The sequence below is a fragment of the Ipomoea nil genome, unplaced genomic scaffold (genome assembly GCF_001879475.1).
Source record: "Ipomoea nil cultivar Tokyo-kokei standard unplaced genomic scaffold, Asagao_1.1 scaffold3030, whole genome shotgun sequence".
Lineage (NCBI taxonomy): Eukaryota > Viridiplantae > Streptophyta > Magnoliopsida > Solanales > Convolvulaceae > Ipomoea > Ipomoea nil.
In genome coordinates, this window is record NW_017619458.1 from 4,031,704 (window position 1) to 4,050,255 (window position 18,552).

Below are 18,552 nucleotides of genomic sequence, written 5' to 3' on the forward strand. Positions count from 1 at the left end.
TTCCTAGTGCCTTGTTGGATATGCTTAGATTTCAGGGTTTATTGGATGGGTTTCTCGCCATAAGGGCCGAGACTTACCCGAGTGTGGTTAAAGAGTTTTATCATCACATGGTTGTGACAAGGGAAGGTGATAAGCTTGAGATCATTTCTAAAGTGAGAGGTGTAAAGTTGGTGCTTTCTGAGAAGAGGCTGGCTCAGCTTTTGAGTTTGTCTGCTACCAGAATGGCTCAGTACAGTGGTCATGCTTGGATTAGTACGGATACCATGGGGTACCGTGACTACTTGAGCTATTTGTTGAGCCGTACGAGTGGTTTCACTCAAGCCTCTAGACCGAAGAAGAAGTGGTTGTCTGCAGAGCAAAGGATTTTGGTAATGTTGGTACCGGATTGTTTGTTGCCTAATAACAACAAAAGCAGTTTGTTGGGAAAGTTGGAGTGCACCTTTGCCTTTTGTCTCAAGAATATGGTTAAGTTCAACTTGCCAGCTTTGATTTTGCAACACATGGTGTTTTGCCGGGATCACAATCGGAAGAGCTTACCGTACGGGATGGTGTTGAGTTGGATCTTAGTTCGGAAGGGTGTCAGTGTGGATGGTTGTCTCCCGAAGGCTGTGGGAAAGATGGTGTTGAATGCCGCCAACCTTCGGAGTTGTAATCTGTTTCAAATGGATGATGGTGAGTACGTCACACTGGAGGAAGTGGCAAGAAAAGCACCTGAAGAAAAGGCCGAGTTGGCAGCTGAGCTTGGCATTCATGCCGGGAAGTTGAGCTTCGCCGTTCAGAGTTTGGGAGGTGATGAGGAAGCCGAGGATGAAGCCGATCGTGAGGATGTGGTGGGAGCACCAGAAGTTGCTGAAGCTGAAGAAAGTGATTCAGATAGTGAAGAGAACCGACGGAGAAGGGAAGCTTGCACGAAGAGGGAGCATGATGCCATGGCACACGAGGAGCACGTTATCGCCTTGCTTCGCCAGCAGAACCGCTTGGTCGAGGAGGGTTTCACCTTTATGAAAACGCAGTTCGTTGTCGTGCATCAGAGGCTAGACCAGGTTGAGGCCAGTTCGAGCCGCAGAGACGAAGATGACGAGGAGTCTGAGGAGGCCGAGGAGTCTGAAGAGGTCGAGGAGTTGGAGAGTGAGGAGTTCTAGCTTGTGTTGTGGTAATCACGTTTGCCTTTTTCCTTGCTGTTTCCTTTTAGCCGGTGTTAGATTGGTGGTAGTTTGTTGCTTACCTTGTGTGTTTGCTTGCTTTGCTTGTTACCTTGTTGTTAGATAGCTTAATAGTTGGTGTTTGGAGTTAGCTATCTAGTTCTTGGTTGTTGTCTAGAAGTCGGTGTTGGTGTTTAATCTAGAGTTCGTGATGATCAATCCAACCCTCTGTTAAACTCTTGCCAATTCTTGATTTGATATAAGCCTTCCTTCTTGTTTGGAATTCTTGTGAAACCTTTTGAGTTTTGACCAAAAGAGCTTATTCTTGAACCTCTTGTCACAATGTTGTTTCCTATCAAAGTTTGTTCTAATTCGTCGTACCCAAGCTTCAGGGACGAAGCTTCTTTGAAGGGGGAGAGGATGTGACACCCAAAAAATCCAAATTCAATTCATGGATTAATTGAATAATTAATCCTATTTCAATTGAGGAATTAATTTCTAAAATCCTGAAATTTAATAGTTGGGGACTAGTATTTGACTAGTCAACTCCAAAGTCAAGTTGTACCTTGAGCTTTGAAGGGAGTTCCCTTGTTCCTTACACTTTTCTAATGTTAGTAAGGGCATTCTTGACCTTTCACCAAGTGTTAGTATTGTAACCTAACCTAGTAGACATCTTCATTCTACCCCTTACAATTTCTAAAATTTAGCTCTACCTTCTCTCTAGAAAGGTGAGTAGCTTTTCCTCCAAGCTAAGTTGAGACCTTGCCAAGACTTCAAGAGTTACTTCCAAGATTCAACCTTTCACCTATTTGGGCATCTAGGATGGTAAGATCTAAGCCTATCTTTTGTTTTTTGTTCCATCTTAGGTGTCTTTTCTTAAAGGTAGGATCTTTATGATCTTTTGGTTTGTTCTTGAAGTGGGTTTGGAAAGTGAGCCATGTAAGGAGCTTGTTCAGGTGTTAAGTGAAGTCTTTTAGTCTACAAGAGGTAACCCATGCTCTACAAAATCTATTTTGCTTACCTATATGTGATTTTTTGGATTCTACTTGTGTTGTGCTATGAAATGTGAGTGTTAATGCATTTGTCTTGTGAAAAATGCATATCTAGAGCTTGTGTTTAGGGTTCTTGTGTGCCATTGCTTGGAATTTCCTATGGTTCAAGTCATTTTGTTGTATTGGGTGAGATTTGGCATGTTTTGGACTTGAATTTGAGCTTGGAGTTGAAAATCCCCGAAGGGATTATTTTTGGACACAGGGATGTACCCGCGGGCGGAACGACGGCCAGAGCCCTACCCGCCGCCCACCCGCAAGTACATGGCCTCGTGGGTAGTGTACCCGCGACCCGAACCACGGGTAGGGGCCTACCCGTGGGTCCACCCGCGGGGAACACTTCGGTGTTGAAATGGGATTTGTTCCCCGTGATTCTTTTGACTCGGTATTTGGTCTTTTGACTTCCCGATGTTCTTTTGTGGAACTATTTGAGTGTCTTCTTGATGTTTCGTATGTCTAGAACTATGTAGTAGGTATCCATGTAGGCATTTGGTGTTTTGAATCGTGCTAAGTGTTCAACATTGTGCTTCGTTGAACCGTGATGAGTCTTGTGTGTTCTTCGGAACTATCTTTGGTTTACCCGTTTGATAAGCATGCTAGTTCGGTGTTTAAATACTAGCGTGTGTGTTGTTTGTACCTTCCTATTGGTTGATGATAACTTGTGTTATTCATCGTTGTTGTTTTTGGGCTGTGACCCATTCCTTGATTGAGTATGTTTCATACCTTCGTTGTAATCCGTTAATTGATTCCTGTTGAGGTGTGGTGTGTGTGGCTTTACCTGGACTGCACGATTAGTGGTATGGGACACCAGTCACCAAGGTATTGCAGCCGTCCTCGTGGTGGCCGTGACGTGATTATGGAGTTGTGGCCTGAGTGATAGGTCCACGTATTTCTTGGGAAGGCATGTGATGCCGTGTGTGTGTACGGTACCTCGTGTACTATGAAATTGGTGGTCTCGTTGGTAGTCGTTGGTGGGGGACGACGGTCCCTGAGAGAAAAGGTTGGACTCGAAGTACAGGGGTCCTGGAGATAATGGTTGGAAAGAAGAAACAAGGTTGGGGGTAGCCATAAGGTTGGAATCGGGCATAAGGCAGACATATCAACTCGTGATGGGTGATGTCACGAGGGCTATTGTAGCCGGTGTTGTGTGTTGTTCTCATGTGACGTGTGTAGTCACAGAGGCATGTGTTGCCTTGGCATGTGTTACCGGTTGTGTAAGTCTTATTCTTTTGCGTTGTACTTGTCGGGTTTTGATCTATTGAGTGATGATAGATCATGCCTTGACTCTTTTGTGAGTCGTGATGTTCATGTGGTCTTGGGATGTGTTCCCGTGTTGTTTGTTGAGATTGTTGAGTCTTATGTTGGCTTTGACTCTTGGTTTTGCACTTATATATATATGTATTCCGTTTCGAAAATGGTTTGACAACTTATATGTTACCTATTTATGTTATTTCACATGTATTGGTGGGTTACTAGCTTTATTCGCTGACCGGGCGTCGTCCCATGTTTACTTGTGATCTTTCAGGTGATGTCTAGACGAGAGCGGGGTCTAGTGCCCAATAGTGTAGCTCCTTTCGTTTGTCTTACGGCCTGTGAGCCGGTTTAGTTTTACACTTGTGAGTTTTGGGATAGTTGTATACCATGCAGATTTGGCCGTAGCGTTTATCATTGTTGGTAAACGTGGCATAACACCCCTGTTTTGGATTTACTTTTATCCAGTTACCTTTTATCTTCCGTTGTGCTAGTGTTTTGTTGTGATATCTGCATGTGTTAAGGCTTTTTATATAGCATGTTTTGGGGGGTGTTACAAGGCCGGTTGCGATCGGTCAGGTATATAAATATTATATAGGGCTGCGGTCCACCAATTGGTTGCGATCAAACGTTTTACATGAGCTGCGGTTCATAATCTGGTTGCGATTAGAAATACACTTTTGGGCTGCGGTCCACTGTTTGGTTGCGATCAAACATTATGATGAGCTGCGGTTCATCGATCGGTTGCGATCGACCCCTTCGTGTTGCGATACGAGGCAGGGTGCTTCGGGCATGCCAGAGCTATATGCACTGGTGCTTCGTGTATGGGCGCGTGAAGGGTCCTGCAGCACCACCAAAGTGTGTTTATGTGATTGAGATAATGATTGAATAATGATATGGATGACGTGAAATAATCTTATGACCTTAGTATACATGCTAGTATCTTTATATGCGTGATGATAACTGTTGAATGTGCTTGTCCCTACTTGTTGAGTTTATTCTCGGTTTTTAAAGCTAGAGTTTCCTAAGTATATATCTTCCGGCTTCAAAATGGTTTTCCAATATATATATATATATATATATATATATATATATATATATATATATATATATATATATATATATATATAATCCGGATCAGGTGAGGACCTAATCTTAGGTGAGGACGTGAGGACTAATCTTGTGCGTTTATTTTTTTATTTGGATGATCCAGATTTGAGTTCTTAAGATGACATGGATTGATCTTTTTTGTTAAAGTGAGATAATAGTGTCTTTTTCTATTTTTTTTAAGTGTGAACGCATGTATAATCCTTGGCCAAATTTGTTTCCTATTTTCTTGGATCATCACCGTTGCAATTTGGAGCCACGATTTCTTCATCATTGATTGAGTGTTCGCCCATGCAAACTAATCAGTATTTTTTATTTTTTTTCGCTTGTTCTTTTGACTATAATGTTGTCTATATTTGGATTGTCGTGTATATGTATAAATGTCTGGGTAGTATGATTGTGCATTCGTGTGTGCTGATTGTGCAACCTAGTGTTGTAAGTTGTGCACTATAGGCTAGGGAGTTGTGCATTATAGCACATAGTTCAATGCATCGTAGAACATTGGATGTTCACTGTATGATTTTTTTGGCGGGGTTTGAATGCACAACAATGAAGTTATTGATGCACAACACTCAGTATAGGAATGCACAACATTTTGTATAGGATTGCACATCTTTTAATAAGACTGATTTTCCCTAAATTTATATATTTTAATATTTTAAAGGGATTTATTTTCTTAATCCGTGTGATTTGTTTCTTTTAATCTCAATCATACATCATTCTGATTTAATGGTCTAGATTAGTCCTCACGTCCTCACGTCCTCACCTAAGATTAGGTCCTCACCTGATCCGGACCCTATATATATATATATATATATATATATATATATATATATATATATATATATATATATATATATATATATATATATATATATAAGACTGATTTTCCCTAAATTTATATATTTTAATATTTTAAAGGGATTTGTTTTCTTAATCCGTGTGATTTGTTTCTTTTAATCTCAATCATACATCATTCTGATTTAATGGTCTAGATTAGTCCTCACGTCCTCACGTCCTCACCTAAGATTAGGTCCTCACCTGATCAGGACCCTATATATATATATATATATATATATATATATATATATATATATATATATATATATATATATATATATATATATATATATATATATATATATTGTATTTCAACGCGTTGGAGTGGGTTACCAGCATTATTCGCTGAACAGATATATTTGGCTTTCAGGCACAGATAAGTAAACTCCGGAGCGCGCTAAAGGACCGAAGCTTAGATAGATAGTTTTCCTTTCGGCCTGCATTCCATGATGATGTATTGATATTACTTTGAGGATACTTAGTTACTATAGCCTGTGCATTTGAGTTCTCCAGCTCAGATGTGGCATAGCACCCCAAACTCTTATGTTTAGTATGCTCTGTTTTGGGATTTAATGATAATACTACATTTATTTCATAAGCTTTGAAAGTTTTAAATTTTAGGGGTGTTACAATATCAATTGAAATGAAGGGAATTGGATCAAGCTTTCTTTGCTCATATGCATTTGGGAAGTCTAAAATGGGAATGTGAATGGAAATGGAAATGATGCATTGATTGGTCCTTTGGAATGAATTTTTACGAAGGTTAAGCCGACTACGGTCATTAGACTATTAAGCAATTCGAGTTCTACTTTTGTAGTAACTTTAATTGCCTAAGGCATTTTATTGAACACCTTGTCTACATACTTTCTTTCGAGCTCCACATTTCGGTAAGAGGTGGGAATTGCAAGTGAAGAGGCTCATGTGAACTCCCAATCTCTTGTATACAATACATATTTCCTAAAATCCTAACATGATGTGGCCATCACCATGCAAGAATCAATACAAAATTCACTTCCAACAACAAAACTCGTTCAATCAATGCATTATTCAATTCTTAAAAGCAATGAATATCAAGAATGCATAATCACAAAGGAAACCTAATCCAATTCCTAAGAATCTAGCTACTCATATACTTATGATTTGAAATCATAATTGAGAAAGTTGATGAAGAGAAACAATTAATGGAGATTAGAAGTGAGAAAATGTAGGAAAAACATAGCTTCAATCACAATTGACAATCCACAATCACAATTTTTTAATCCTTCAAGAAAGGAGCTTGCAGATTTGGTGCAAGTTGATAATTTGCATACAACCCTCAAGCTTTCTCTCTCTAGAATGAATACGGATTTTTCAGTAACAAATGAAATCTAGTCTAATTTTGTTACAAGGTCAAATCATTAAAGCCTTTAAATACTCTATGCCCAGAATTCTATGCGCGGTGAGGTTGTAAGTTATCTTTTGTATCTGTTTCGTTCTTTTATCTTGTTAGCTTTAGTTGTTGTGGTAGTTGATCTCGGTTGGTGTGAACCTTCTCGGTAAGTTGCCTCGCCCTGGTTTCGTTGAAGTCTTGACGAAGACTGTGGCTAAGAGAATGAAGACTCGAATGTCTGTTGTTACAAGGTAGCAAAGTCGTTGTGGTTACAGCTGAGCATGTGGCCAACTCAAAGAAGAAGATTGCTTTACTCGCAACCTAGAGTCAACTACAACAATCCCTGCTCGAACAAGTGGCGCTGTCTCTGGTACGACATCGTCATCAGCTCTACGTTAAACCCCAGAGTTGAAGTCTAAGTTTCGTGCAGCAGAAGTCCGTTAAGAAGCAAAGACGTCAATTGGAGTTCAAAGATCAAGACTTGAAGACCCTCACGCACGAGGGAGAGTCAAGAGCGGTCGCAGACGCTCTAAGAAGATGTCAACACACGCCAAGTGGTCGTCTTTGGATCAACGTGATAGAAGCTTCCCAGAGTTAAAGAGCTAAGAGTTAACTTTGGATCTTTCTAAAGCACGAAGAGTTGAAGTGTAAGATCGAAGTGTTCAACGTAGAAGTAGTCCTACCTACCCTTGAAGAAACCAAGATTGGGCAAGTTCGAAGCAATGAACTTGGAAGTAATAGAGATCAAGATGGGTATACAAGAAAAACTTGGACCTTTAAGGTACACGGAGAAGAGGAACCACGTTGCTGGTGAGTCGTTTGACTCTGTGAAGCGCGAAGCAGTTGAGAAGTAATTGGTAAAGGTGGGTACCTTATACCCCAGCCGACACACCCTAAAAGCGATGGTTAACATGAAGACTTTTGGTAAGGAAGTTTGGCATAAGAAAAAAAGAAGACGTGATCGATGTGCAATCAATCGTTGGAGCCGTCAAAAGACTCAAACCATCAAATTGAACACTGATGCAGCCTTTGATCACACTAGTAAAATGATGGGAATGGGCTGGGTACTCCTAGATGATGAAGGTAGGTTCAGTGCTGCGAAAGGAATTCGAATGCAAGGAAGTTTTACTGTGCAGGAGGCTGAAGCTCTTGGTATTCGTGAGGCTTTGAGTTGGTTGAAGGATCTAGGATTGGGAGATGTGGATGTGGAAACAGACTCCCAAACACTATTTCATGCTATTTGTTTCCAACCGCATAGACAGCTCAACTGGTCATAGGGGTGAAGTTTGAGAAGAATGACCAGGGATGAGCCCTCATCTGTTTAGCAGTAAGCACATCCTCCAAGATGCTCTAGGGTGTGAGGTCCTTAAGGTTGAGGATTTAACCTTTTAGGAAAGAATGCTATTTGTTCCCACCGTTTCACTCTTCTTTTGGTTTGTTAGTTGAGGACATTATAGAGATTACATCCCTATTAAATGATGTCTTCTTTTGGTTTGTTAGTTGATGATACCCTATTAAATAATGTTAATTTCCACTTTGTTAAGTGATCTGCGAATCGTGCTGTCCATAGCGTCGCTCGGAAAGTCATTTCTATGTCAAGTTGGGGGGAATGGTTTGATGTGCCACTCCTTTTCTTATTCATTGTTTGTTGATGATTTAATGCATTAATTCCTTCTTATAAAATAAATTAAAAATACTGGTTCGAACTGAGAGTTGTAACCGGAACCGTTAGTTCCGTAACCAAAGCCGAAAGCTTTCTAAGAGGTTTTGATTCCGGTTTGTAAATTGTTAAAATCGTGAACCACCGGTTAAAAATCAGAACCGGAATCGAATAGTGAATAGTGGTCACAATTAGTCTGGAGATGCGAAAGAAATAAAGAAAAGAATGATTTGGCAATCGTGAGGATATTACATTGGTGATGCCTTTAAAATTCACAGATACTACTGTTGTTGGGGACAAGTAGGCTATCAAGCTTTTTAGCCTTTTATTTTTTTTTTTTTGAATGCAGCCTTTTATTTAATTTAATTTCTTTTTTTTTTTTGTATTTTTCAGTTTGTAATCGCCCGGAACAACCAAGTTCCTAATCGGACCTGACGGGTTCCGTTCTCAATTTTGTTAAATCTGAACCGAAACCTTTACGTTCCGGTTCTAAACTAAAATAGGAACTGTAGGATAAGATTCTGATTCTAGTTGGGTTTCTACAGTGTAAGGTTGGGTTTGAATTGAAGAGTTGGAATCAAAGCATAGTCATTCATAATTCTGATATGATACCACTCTGTTGATGTTCACTGTCCCAGAAAGCCGACCAACTGTCACTCGCTAAAGTTTTTCAAAATTCAAATGTAATAATCATGGCTGCCAAGTCCTCCATAAAAATCCAGAGGCTCCCTCCTGTCATCTTGTCTTGCTAGTAAATACAGTAAGGTTTTATAAAGACGTATGCCCTTACGTCATCAAGCGGCAGTGAAAATGGTTTTATATAAAAGGATAGTTCCCAATTCTGCTAGTGTAGTACAAAAGACACTAAACCAGAGAAGATTTAGAAAAAAAAAATAAAAAATTACTAAGTTTCCAAGCTGCTTACAATGGCGGCGACAACAGTAGAAGAGCAGTTTCATTTCGTTGTGCTTCCTTTTATGTCCCCAGGGCATACGATCCCCATGATAGACTTTGCCAAGTCACTGGCCAGTTTCGGGGTTAGAATCACAATTCTCCTAACACCCCAAGATGCCAGCAGAGTCAAATCTGTGATTGTTCGTGCGCAAGAATCAGGGCTGCCAATCCACATTCTCCAGATTAGCTTTCCCTGCACAGAGGTTGGGTTACCTGAGGGCTGTGACAATGTGGATTTTCTTCCTTCTTTTGATCTGTTGCTGCAATTCTACGAAGCAGTTAGGATGCTTCAACCTCAAGTTGAGGGGTTGCTGAGAGAGATGAAGCCATCCCCGAGCTGCATAATTGCTGATATGAACTTCCCATGGACAAACAATGTTGCCCAGAAGCTTAAAATCCCAAGAATTGTTTTCCATGTGATGGGTAGCTTCCCTCTCTTGTGCTTGCACAACATAAGGAATTGGAGTGGCTTTCAAAGCTTAGAGTCCGAGTCCCAATACTTTGAGGTGCCTGGACTGCCTCACAGTATTCAAGTAACCAAAGCTCAGGTCTCACAAATGTTGGCTCCAATCTCCGATGGAAAGAAGGACATTACCAAAGAAATACAAGATGCAGAGGGTAACGCTTTTGGGATAGTGATGAACTCATTTGAGGAGCTGGAAAGGGAGTACACCAAAGAATTCAAGAAAGCCAAAGGGAAGAAAGTTTGGAGCATTGGCCCAGTTTCTCTTTGCAACAAGGAGGATTCAGACATGGTTGAAAGAGGAAACAAGGCCACCATTGATAAGCACCAGTGCTTAAAATGGCTGGACTCCAAGGAAACCACCTCTGTCCTCTACGTCTGCCTAGGGAGCCTAGCGCGATTGCCCACTTCTCAGATGATAGAGCTTGGGCTTGCACTGGAGTCATCAAAACGCCCCTTCATTTGGGCTATTAAGCACATTTCTAATGAGTTTCAAAACTGGCTTCAACAAGAAAAATATGAGGAACGAGTTAAAGGGCAAGGCCTTATCATCTTCGGTTGGGCTCCGCAAGTTCTAATCTTGTCCCACCCTTCTATCGGGGGATTCTTGAGTCACTGCGGATGGAATTCGGCCCTGGAAGCTATTACTGCAGGTGTGCCACTCATCAATTGGCCAATGTTTGGGGAGCAATTCTTGAACGAGAGGTTAGTTGTGGATGTGCTCAAAACTGGAGTTAGAGTTGGAGTGGAGTTGCCGGTTTTGGTTGGGAGGGAAGAACAGACAGGAGTCCAAGTGAATAGAGATGATATTGCACTGGCAATTGAACAAGTGATGAGTGGAGGAGAGGAGGCTGAAATGAGAAGAGAAAGAATGAAAAAGCTTGGAGAAATGGCAAGGACGGCAATGGAGGAAGGAGGTTCATCTTTCCTCAATATTGCCAAACTAATTCAAGATGTTGCAGAGGAAACCAACACTCTGAAATCAGGCTGAGCCTATGATGTTTCAATTTTTATTTCTTAATTTCTACTTCATGTTAGTTATTGCAGTTTGATTGACCATTACGCTTTGCCTTCAAAAACCAATAAACCACCGTTAAGAACATAAGATTTCATACCGTGCAGGTCAACCCAATTGTAAATCCATGAACAATACTTGTGTGATCAACCTATAATAATGTGTGACCTAGGTATAGCATGAACGGGGTATAATGTCATTCTCTCGAAATAATGTGTTATGTCACATAATATACAATAATAAAGTAGGCACTTGCACAAGAAAATGAACAAGAAACTATACATTTCATAAGTCATAGCAAGTCATGGGCAAATCCAGAATTTGAGAGGATGCATGCAGGAATCTTTGTGTACAAGATAATTTCTTTACCAAGTAAACAAAAACTAGTACAAAAAATGAGTATAAAAATGTGACTTTCTGCTACCTTTTTAATAATATGGTAGTGTATGGTTGAAAAAAAAGGTGCATTTAAAAAGTAGTCATGGAGTTAGGGTAGTTATTGTGTATTCATGAAAAATTTATTGTGCATTACTAGAGAAGTCTGCATGTTCTCACGTTTAGAGATGTTTTCACTTGAAAGGGTCGCGAATACCCTTATTAAAAAAAAAAAAATCACAACCCTTTTATGGAATAAGGGTCATGGACTCTTAACTTTCCGTGACGCAACAAAAAGGGTCACGGAAAACGCTGTACAAGGGTCGTGGATGACCTGTTTTGTACTAGTGAAAGATTAGAGCAATGAATTACTTTATTCTCGGGACATGTTAATTCAAAGTCCGCTCTAGTACACAAAGCATCAAAACTCTCTAATTTATCCTATTTTCATAGGAACAAATTAAAGTTATCCAAGGAGTGGTTTGAATCTAACCCACATCTCATTGTAGTCAATAATTCTTTAAAAATATATATGCTAATGAATATTGTACACCAAATATAAACTCGATCAATAATCCTATGTTGGATTTATACTCTTTATACAATAATCACAAATAGAACATCTAGACAGGGACGGAGCCAGGACGGAACAATGCGAGGGGCCGAACTACGATTGAAGTACTAAATTAAATACATTGATATCTCGTTAACATATCTCAAAATAATCATTACATTACAAATTCAATAAAGTTTAGAATAAATTATTTATAATTGAATCTATATTAAATTATTTTGCAATATGCTTTTCAATGCACATTACTTTGCATTGTACGGTTGAAAGAATGAAAACATTCACGCATGTTTTAAAAGACTATTGATTATTTCTTGAAAAACCCTCTTCACAACATAACATAATAGCAATTGTTTTCTCAAATACATATACTACACAATTGTTACATTATTATGCATTTTAAATTAAATACAAAATTTATCACACAACCACAAATTTACATAATTAATCAAACAAATGCACTTGATATCCATGATTTAGAATCAAACAAAACAATTATTTAAGATAAACAATAGAATATGAAACAAAAATTAACCAAACAAGTAGTTATAAATAAAAATAAAAAATAAAAATTAACTTGAAAAATATGCATAGATTTTGTTAATGACAAATTATCTTATTATAACGTATATGCCGCATATATGCATGGTTCTACGCAGAGAAACTAGTAAGTAGGTTAAATGAAATTTAATTTGAATGTGAGTCAACAATATATGGAATACATAATTTGAAATAAGAGAGAACTGAAAAAGTTGAGAAGATGAAAAAATTTATAACTTTACCTGTAAGATTAATTAAGTGGAGGGGGGCCAAATATTTTGAAAAAACAACAAAATTTTTTAAAATTCTATATAACATTTTTTTAAAAAAATTTAATACATATATAATATTAAAAAATTTTGGGGTGGGGGAGGGGGCCAAGGCCCCCCTAAACATACACTTACCTCCGTCCCTGCATCTAGATATATAGATAATATAATTCTAACTCAAGCCTATAAACAAACTATTCACACATAATATGCAAGAATACATGCAAAATCACAAGAACAATATGTAAATAGTATAAATGAAACACTACAGATATAGGGAAGAGAAACTTATATATTAAATATGAAGAGTAATCTTAAAATTCAAATGTAAATCCATAAATACAGGTTTCCAATTATGTAATAGAACATAAATGTAAGGCTAATATGATCTAAAAATATGAAAGTAAAAGGTAGACAAATAATATAATTAGAGTTCATCCAACAATGGATGGCCTTAAGGATGACTATCCATCATCCTGTTCATCTACTATTAGAGTAGCAATGGATGGCCTTAGGCCGGGACGTACGCTCGTCCATTGGCATCCTTCCTTGCATTATCTCTTTCATCACCATTTTTAAAATTTTTTTTTATTAGCGTTAAAAATAGGCTTGATGGTATTTATAAAAGTTGTTGCTCTTTGATTTAATTTTTCAATAATTTTAACAATTACTCAATTTAAGCATTTCTATATTGAGATATAACCAAAACACTAAATGATTATTTTGACCGAGAATCACAACTTTATATCGTTTTGTTCTAGTTATGTAGCAACATGTGCTCAAGACACCAATATTTTTTTCTCCTTAAATCTGTCTTTTTTCCAACTTAAATTTATTTTTGTACATATAAAATTAATGTATAAAGAATATATAACTAAAAAACTTTAATTGAGATCCTTTAAATGACACGTATTGATAGTTTTTTTTTTAAATGTTAAAATAAATCTATATTATTGTTGGTTCATAAACACACAACTATTAGTACATAAATTCACTAATGTATGTTTATAAAATTACAACTGCAGATTCATAAAGTTATCATTGCAAGATTATAAAGTCATTATTGCAAGATGATAAAGTTACTATTGAAGGTGCATACAAACATTACTATAGGTTCATTAGGTTATTATAGCATAAAGGTTCATAAAGTTATTAATACACATTCATTAATTAACTACTACAAGTTCATAAAAGTTTTTACTACATGTTCAGAAAATCACTACTATAGATTCATAAAATCACTACTGCAAGCCCATCACAAAATATATGCCTAATTTGTTTTTTTATTTGCCTATAGTAATATTTTTATGTGTCTACAAAATTATTTTTATGTACCAAGTGTAATACTCCCAATTTTTGGAAACCGCAATATTGAAATTAAGAGGCATTTTATTTATTTAAAATATGGAATTAGAATGTGGAAGGAAGTGAAAATAACATTTTGAAACAGATGGAGTGCTACCACCGTGTTTGGGCTATTAACCAAGCCCAAATGTTGAGGCTAAAAGGGTTCTATCTATCTATAAATCCATAACACTGGGGGCAAGCCCGAGCAGGCCGGGCGCACCTAGCGCGCCAGGTACACCTTGCACGCTTGGCATGCCCAGGACAAGGGTGTGCGTGCCCTCGTGCGCCTAGGTGCCCCGGCTGGACGCCTACCACCACTACCCAAGGTGCGTCACCACGCCACCAGGGTGCACCTAGCGCACTTGTGGCACCTTGGCCCTGGGCGGAGGGCACACCCTTCGACGACCTCGCTGTCGCCCTCCACAGTGGTCGGCGCTGGCCACCATCTAGTGTTCTCAAAACGGGCCAGCCCGGTCCGTACAAGCTAGCCCGTCTCGAGTTAGACCACAAATAGGACGGGCTAGGCCGAGCTCATTTTTTTACACGGGTTGGGTTGTAACCCAACCCGTGAAGTGACAGTTTGGCGGGGCAGCCCGCCAGCCCATCTTACAAAAAATAAATAATTAATTGCAAAAATTGTAATTATTAATTGATTATTCACACATTTATCTATTTATCTAATATTCTAAATTGAGTAAATTCTTAACACACAAAATTAATATTTATATTTAAAGTTTTTAACACAAAAATCAACAATCAACATTCAACAATTCAACATTTAAACTTTAAAGTTTTCAAGTTCCATATTTACATTAATACATTCATCACCATTCATTCATTCATCATAATTTGTAGTTATCTTCATCATCAAAGTCCCAAACTCTCAAAGACTCAAAGTCCAAAACAACTAAAACAAGTCTTAAATTATCAATAAACAATCAATCATCAATAAACATCATTACATCAACAACATTAGAAGCCTTCAATCAGTTATCAATCATCCATGGGATCCATGAGGACCATGACCATGAATCCTCAATCATCATCATTATCTTCATCATCTACATAAATTTATAAAATCAATCATTAAAAATATATAAGTAATCATACTAAGTTATTAACTATTAAATAAATATTATATAATAATACATTAATACATTAATACCTTCATCAATCATCAATCATCATCAACATTAACAACATTAGAAGCCGTGTAATCCATTGATGGATTATCAATATTATCTTCATTATCTACATAAATTTAAAAAATAAATCATTAGAAGTTTATAAGTATTTGTTAGATATATTAAATATAATATATTTAATATAATATATATTAAATATAATATAATATATCTATAATATATATATATATATAATATATTAGAGAAAGAGGGAGAGAGAGGAAAGAATGCTTTGTGATTCAAATTGATGATTTAAAATGGTTAATAACAAGCCTATTTATAGTGAATACAAAACTAGTAAAGCATAAATTTAGGAGATGCATGCTCCATGTATTGTAAAGTCATGACCCACTTACTGCATCCTCAATCTGCATGCATTGCCACAACTCCCACATACTTGGTTTAATTAAATTATAATAATAATATTATTATAACATTGCCTCCTTTAAACCAAGTTGGATATATTGGTCATCCCAATATCTTTCTTCAATTTAAGAAATGTCTCTGTCTTCAACGGCTTCGTAAAGATATCTGCAACTTGACATTCACTTGAACAATACTCAATGTTGATTTGTTTTTCAACAACCAACTCTCTGATTTTGTGATACTTGATATCAATGTGTTTGCTGCGACCATGAAAGACTGGATTTTTGGACAACGATATTGCTGACTTGTTGTCACAAAAAATAGTTGTAGGTGCTTCCTGCTCGTGTTGTAAGAACTCCAAAATTCTCCTCAGCCAAACTGCTTGAGTAGCACAGTTTGCTGTTGCAATATATTCTGCTTCTGCTGTTGAAAGTGCTACAATCTGCTGCTTCTTTGACGACCAAGAAAATATGGCTGAACCAAGATAGAAGGCATATCCTGATGTGCTTTTTCTGGTCTCCATATCTTCAGCCCAATCACTGTCTGTGTACCCAACAAGTTCCACAGCTTCATTAGTAGAGTAAAAAAGTCCATCATTACTCGTACCTTTCACATATCTCAGAATTCGCTTTGCTGTAGCCCAATGTGATTCTTTTGGCTCCTCCATGAATCTGCTAAGTATTCCAACTCCAAAAGAAATATCTGGCCTTGTTGCCACCAGATACCTCAGACTTCCAATTAAACTTTTATAAGCTGTAACATTCACATTCTTACCACACTCATCTTTGGACACCTTTAACTTTTCAGCTAACGGAGTCGAAACTGGTTTGGAGTTTTCCATTTTGAACTTTTTCAAAATATCAGCAGCATACTTCTTCTGTGAAATAAAGATTCCACCATCCATCTGAATAACCTCAAGGCCAAGAAAGTAAGACATAAGGCCCATATCGGTCATTTCAAACCTCTTAATGAGCAGCAAGAGAAATAACCATTCGAACTGTATCAAGTCTACTTACAGGAGCAAAAACCTCAAAATAATCAATACCTGGTTTCTGTTTGTAACCCTTTGCTACTAACCGTGCCTTAAAACGGTCAATTTCTCCATTTGACTTGTACTTCGTTTTGTAAACCCACTTCACTCCAATTGGCTTCTTTCCAGGAGGTAAATCTGTTAACTCCCAGGTACCATTCTTTTCAATGGCACGTATCTCCTTATCCATCGCCTTAAGCCAATGAGTTTCTGTAGCAGCCTCCTCAAAAGTTAAAGGATCACAATCTGCAAAGAGAGCAAATTGAACAATCTCTTCATCAGACAGGTCATCATCATGACCCAAAACATAATCTTGCAAGCGAGCTGGTAAGTGGCGCTCGCGCTGAGATCGTCGAACTGACGACTCTGGCTATGAAGGAGACTGGACATTATCTGGAATCGGTTGCTCTTCAACAATATTTTCAACAGCAGGAATAACAACTGAACTTTCATCTTTAGCTAACCAATCCTAGGCACCATATTCATCAAAAGTGGCATCACGACTTATAACAACCTTTTTAGTTTCAGGATTGTATAGTTTATAAGCCTTTGAAGCATCACTATAACCAATGAATATGCATTTCTCACCTTTATCATCCAACTTCTTTCTCAATGGATCTGGCACATGTGCATATGCCAAACATCCAAAAACCTTGAGATATTTGATAGAGGGTTTTCTCCCACTCCAAGCTTCTTCGGGTGTCTTATCACGGACGCTTTTAGTTGGACACCTATTCAACACATAGACAGCACAAGCAACAGCTTCTGCCCAAAAAGGCTTAGGCAGATTCTTGGATTTCAACATGCACCTCACCATATCCATGATTGACCTATTCTTCCTCTCAGCCACTCCGTTTTGTTGCGGAGTGTATCTGGCTGTCATTTGGTGCTGAATACCCTTTTCCTTCAGAAAATTATCACAAGCAATATATTCTGTACCTCTATCAGTTCTCAAGATTTTAATTTCATAACCACTCTACTTTTCAACAAAAGCCTTAAATTGTTTGAAAACATCACATGCTTCAGACTTTTGCTTGAGAAAGTAAACCCATGTTTTCCTACTGAAATCATCAATGAAAGTAATAAAGTACTTACAACCTCCATATGAGGGAACCTCTAATGAACACAGGTCTGAGTGAACAATCTCCAACTGTTTTGTAGCTCTCCTTGACTTGTCCACAGGGAAGGGATCTCTATGCTTCTTCCCAATCACACAAATCTCACATATACGATCAGGGACATTCACAGCAGGTAAATCAGAAACAAGTTCCTTTCTCGCAAGATAGTTTAATCCAGAGAAATGAAAATGCCCAAACCGCATATGCCATAACCAATTATCATCACAAACTTCAGAATTAAAGCAATCAAGGAGAGTATGCTTAATTTTCAAAGGAAATAGTCGATTTTGGGACATATTTACCTTTGCAATCAAAACTCCTTTAGCATCTTCAATGGTACAACACCCCTGAGCAATATGTATCTTATATCCTTTTTCTGACAACTGACCCAAACTCAACAAATTTTGGTGTAGTTCAGGAACATAGAACACATCGGATATAAAATTGTGAGTACCATCCTTCAACTGAATAGAGATTTTACCTTTTCCCAAAATTGGCACTTTTGACTTGTTGCCAAATGTCACTTCAGACCGGACTGATTCATCCAGTTCAGAAAACAATTCTTTCTTCCCACACATATGGTTACTACACCCAGTATCCAAGAACCATATGTTCTTATCTGCAGAAAAACTATCGCTGGCTAAAAGTAAAGTTTCAGAACTCTCACCAGACTTTTCAGCAGTGTTTTCAGCAATGTTTGCTTGATTTCCACGATTGTTGTCCTCATTATACCAACAATCTGCAATCTTGTGTCCATACTTGCCACAATTGTAGCAATGAAATGGAAATTTACCTTGTTTGGTATTACCTCCACCTCTTCCTTGGTTGGAGTTACCACGTCCTCCTCCTTGGTTGAAGTTACCGCGACCTCTTCCACCAGAACCTCCTCTTCCTCTTCCACG

The 18,552-nt window shown here is 38.0% G+C and overlaps 1 protein-coding gene across 1 annotated transcript; it reads left to right on the forward strand.

The window, feature by feature from the left end:
• Nucleotides 1-405: 405 nt before the first annotated feature.
• On the forward strand, nt 406-10,897 carry LOC109163457 (UDP-glycosyltransferase 73C1-like). The gene is made up of 2 exons (XM_019312202.1): nt 406-414; nt 9,328-10,897. Exon 2 carries the CDS (start codon nt 9,345-9,347, stop codon nt 10,824-10,826), a length of 1,482 nt encoding a protein of 493 aa, XP_019167747.1. The 5' UTR covers nt 406-414; nt 9,328-9,344; the 3' UTR covers nt 10,827-10,897.
• The last annotated feature ends 7,655 nt before the right edge of the window (nt 10,898-18,552 follow it).

Coding starts and splice junctions, on each gene's coding strand:
- LOC109163457 (XM_019312202.1), top strand. CDS start 9,345: ATGGCGGCGACAACAGTAGAAGAGCAGTTTCATTTCGTTGTGCTTCCT.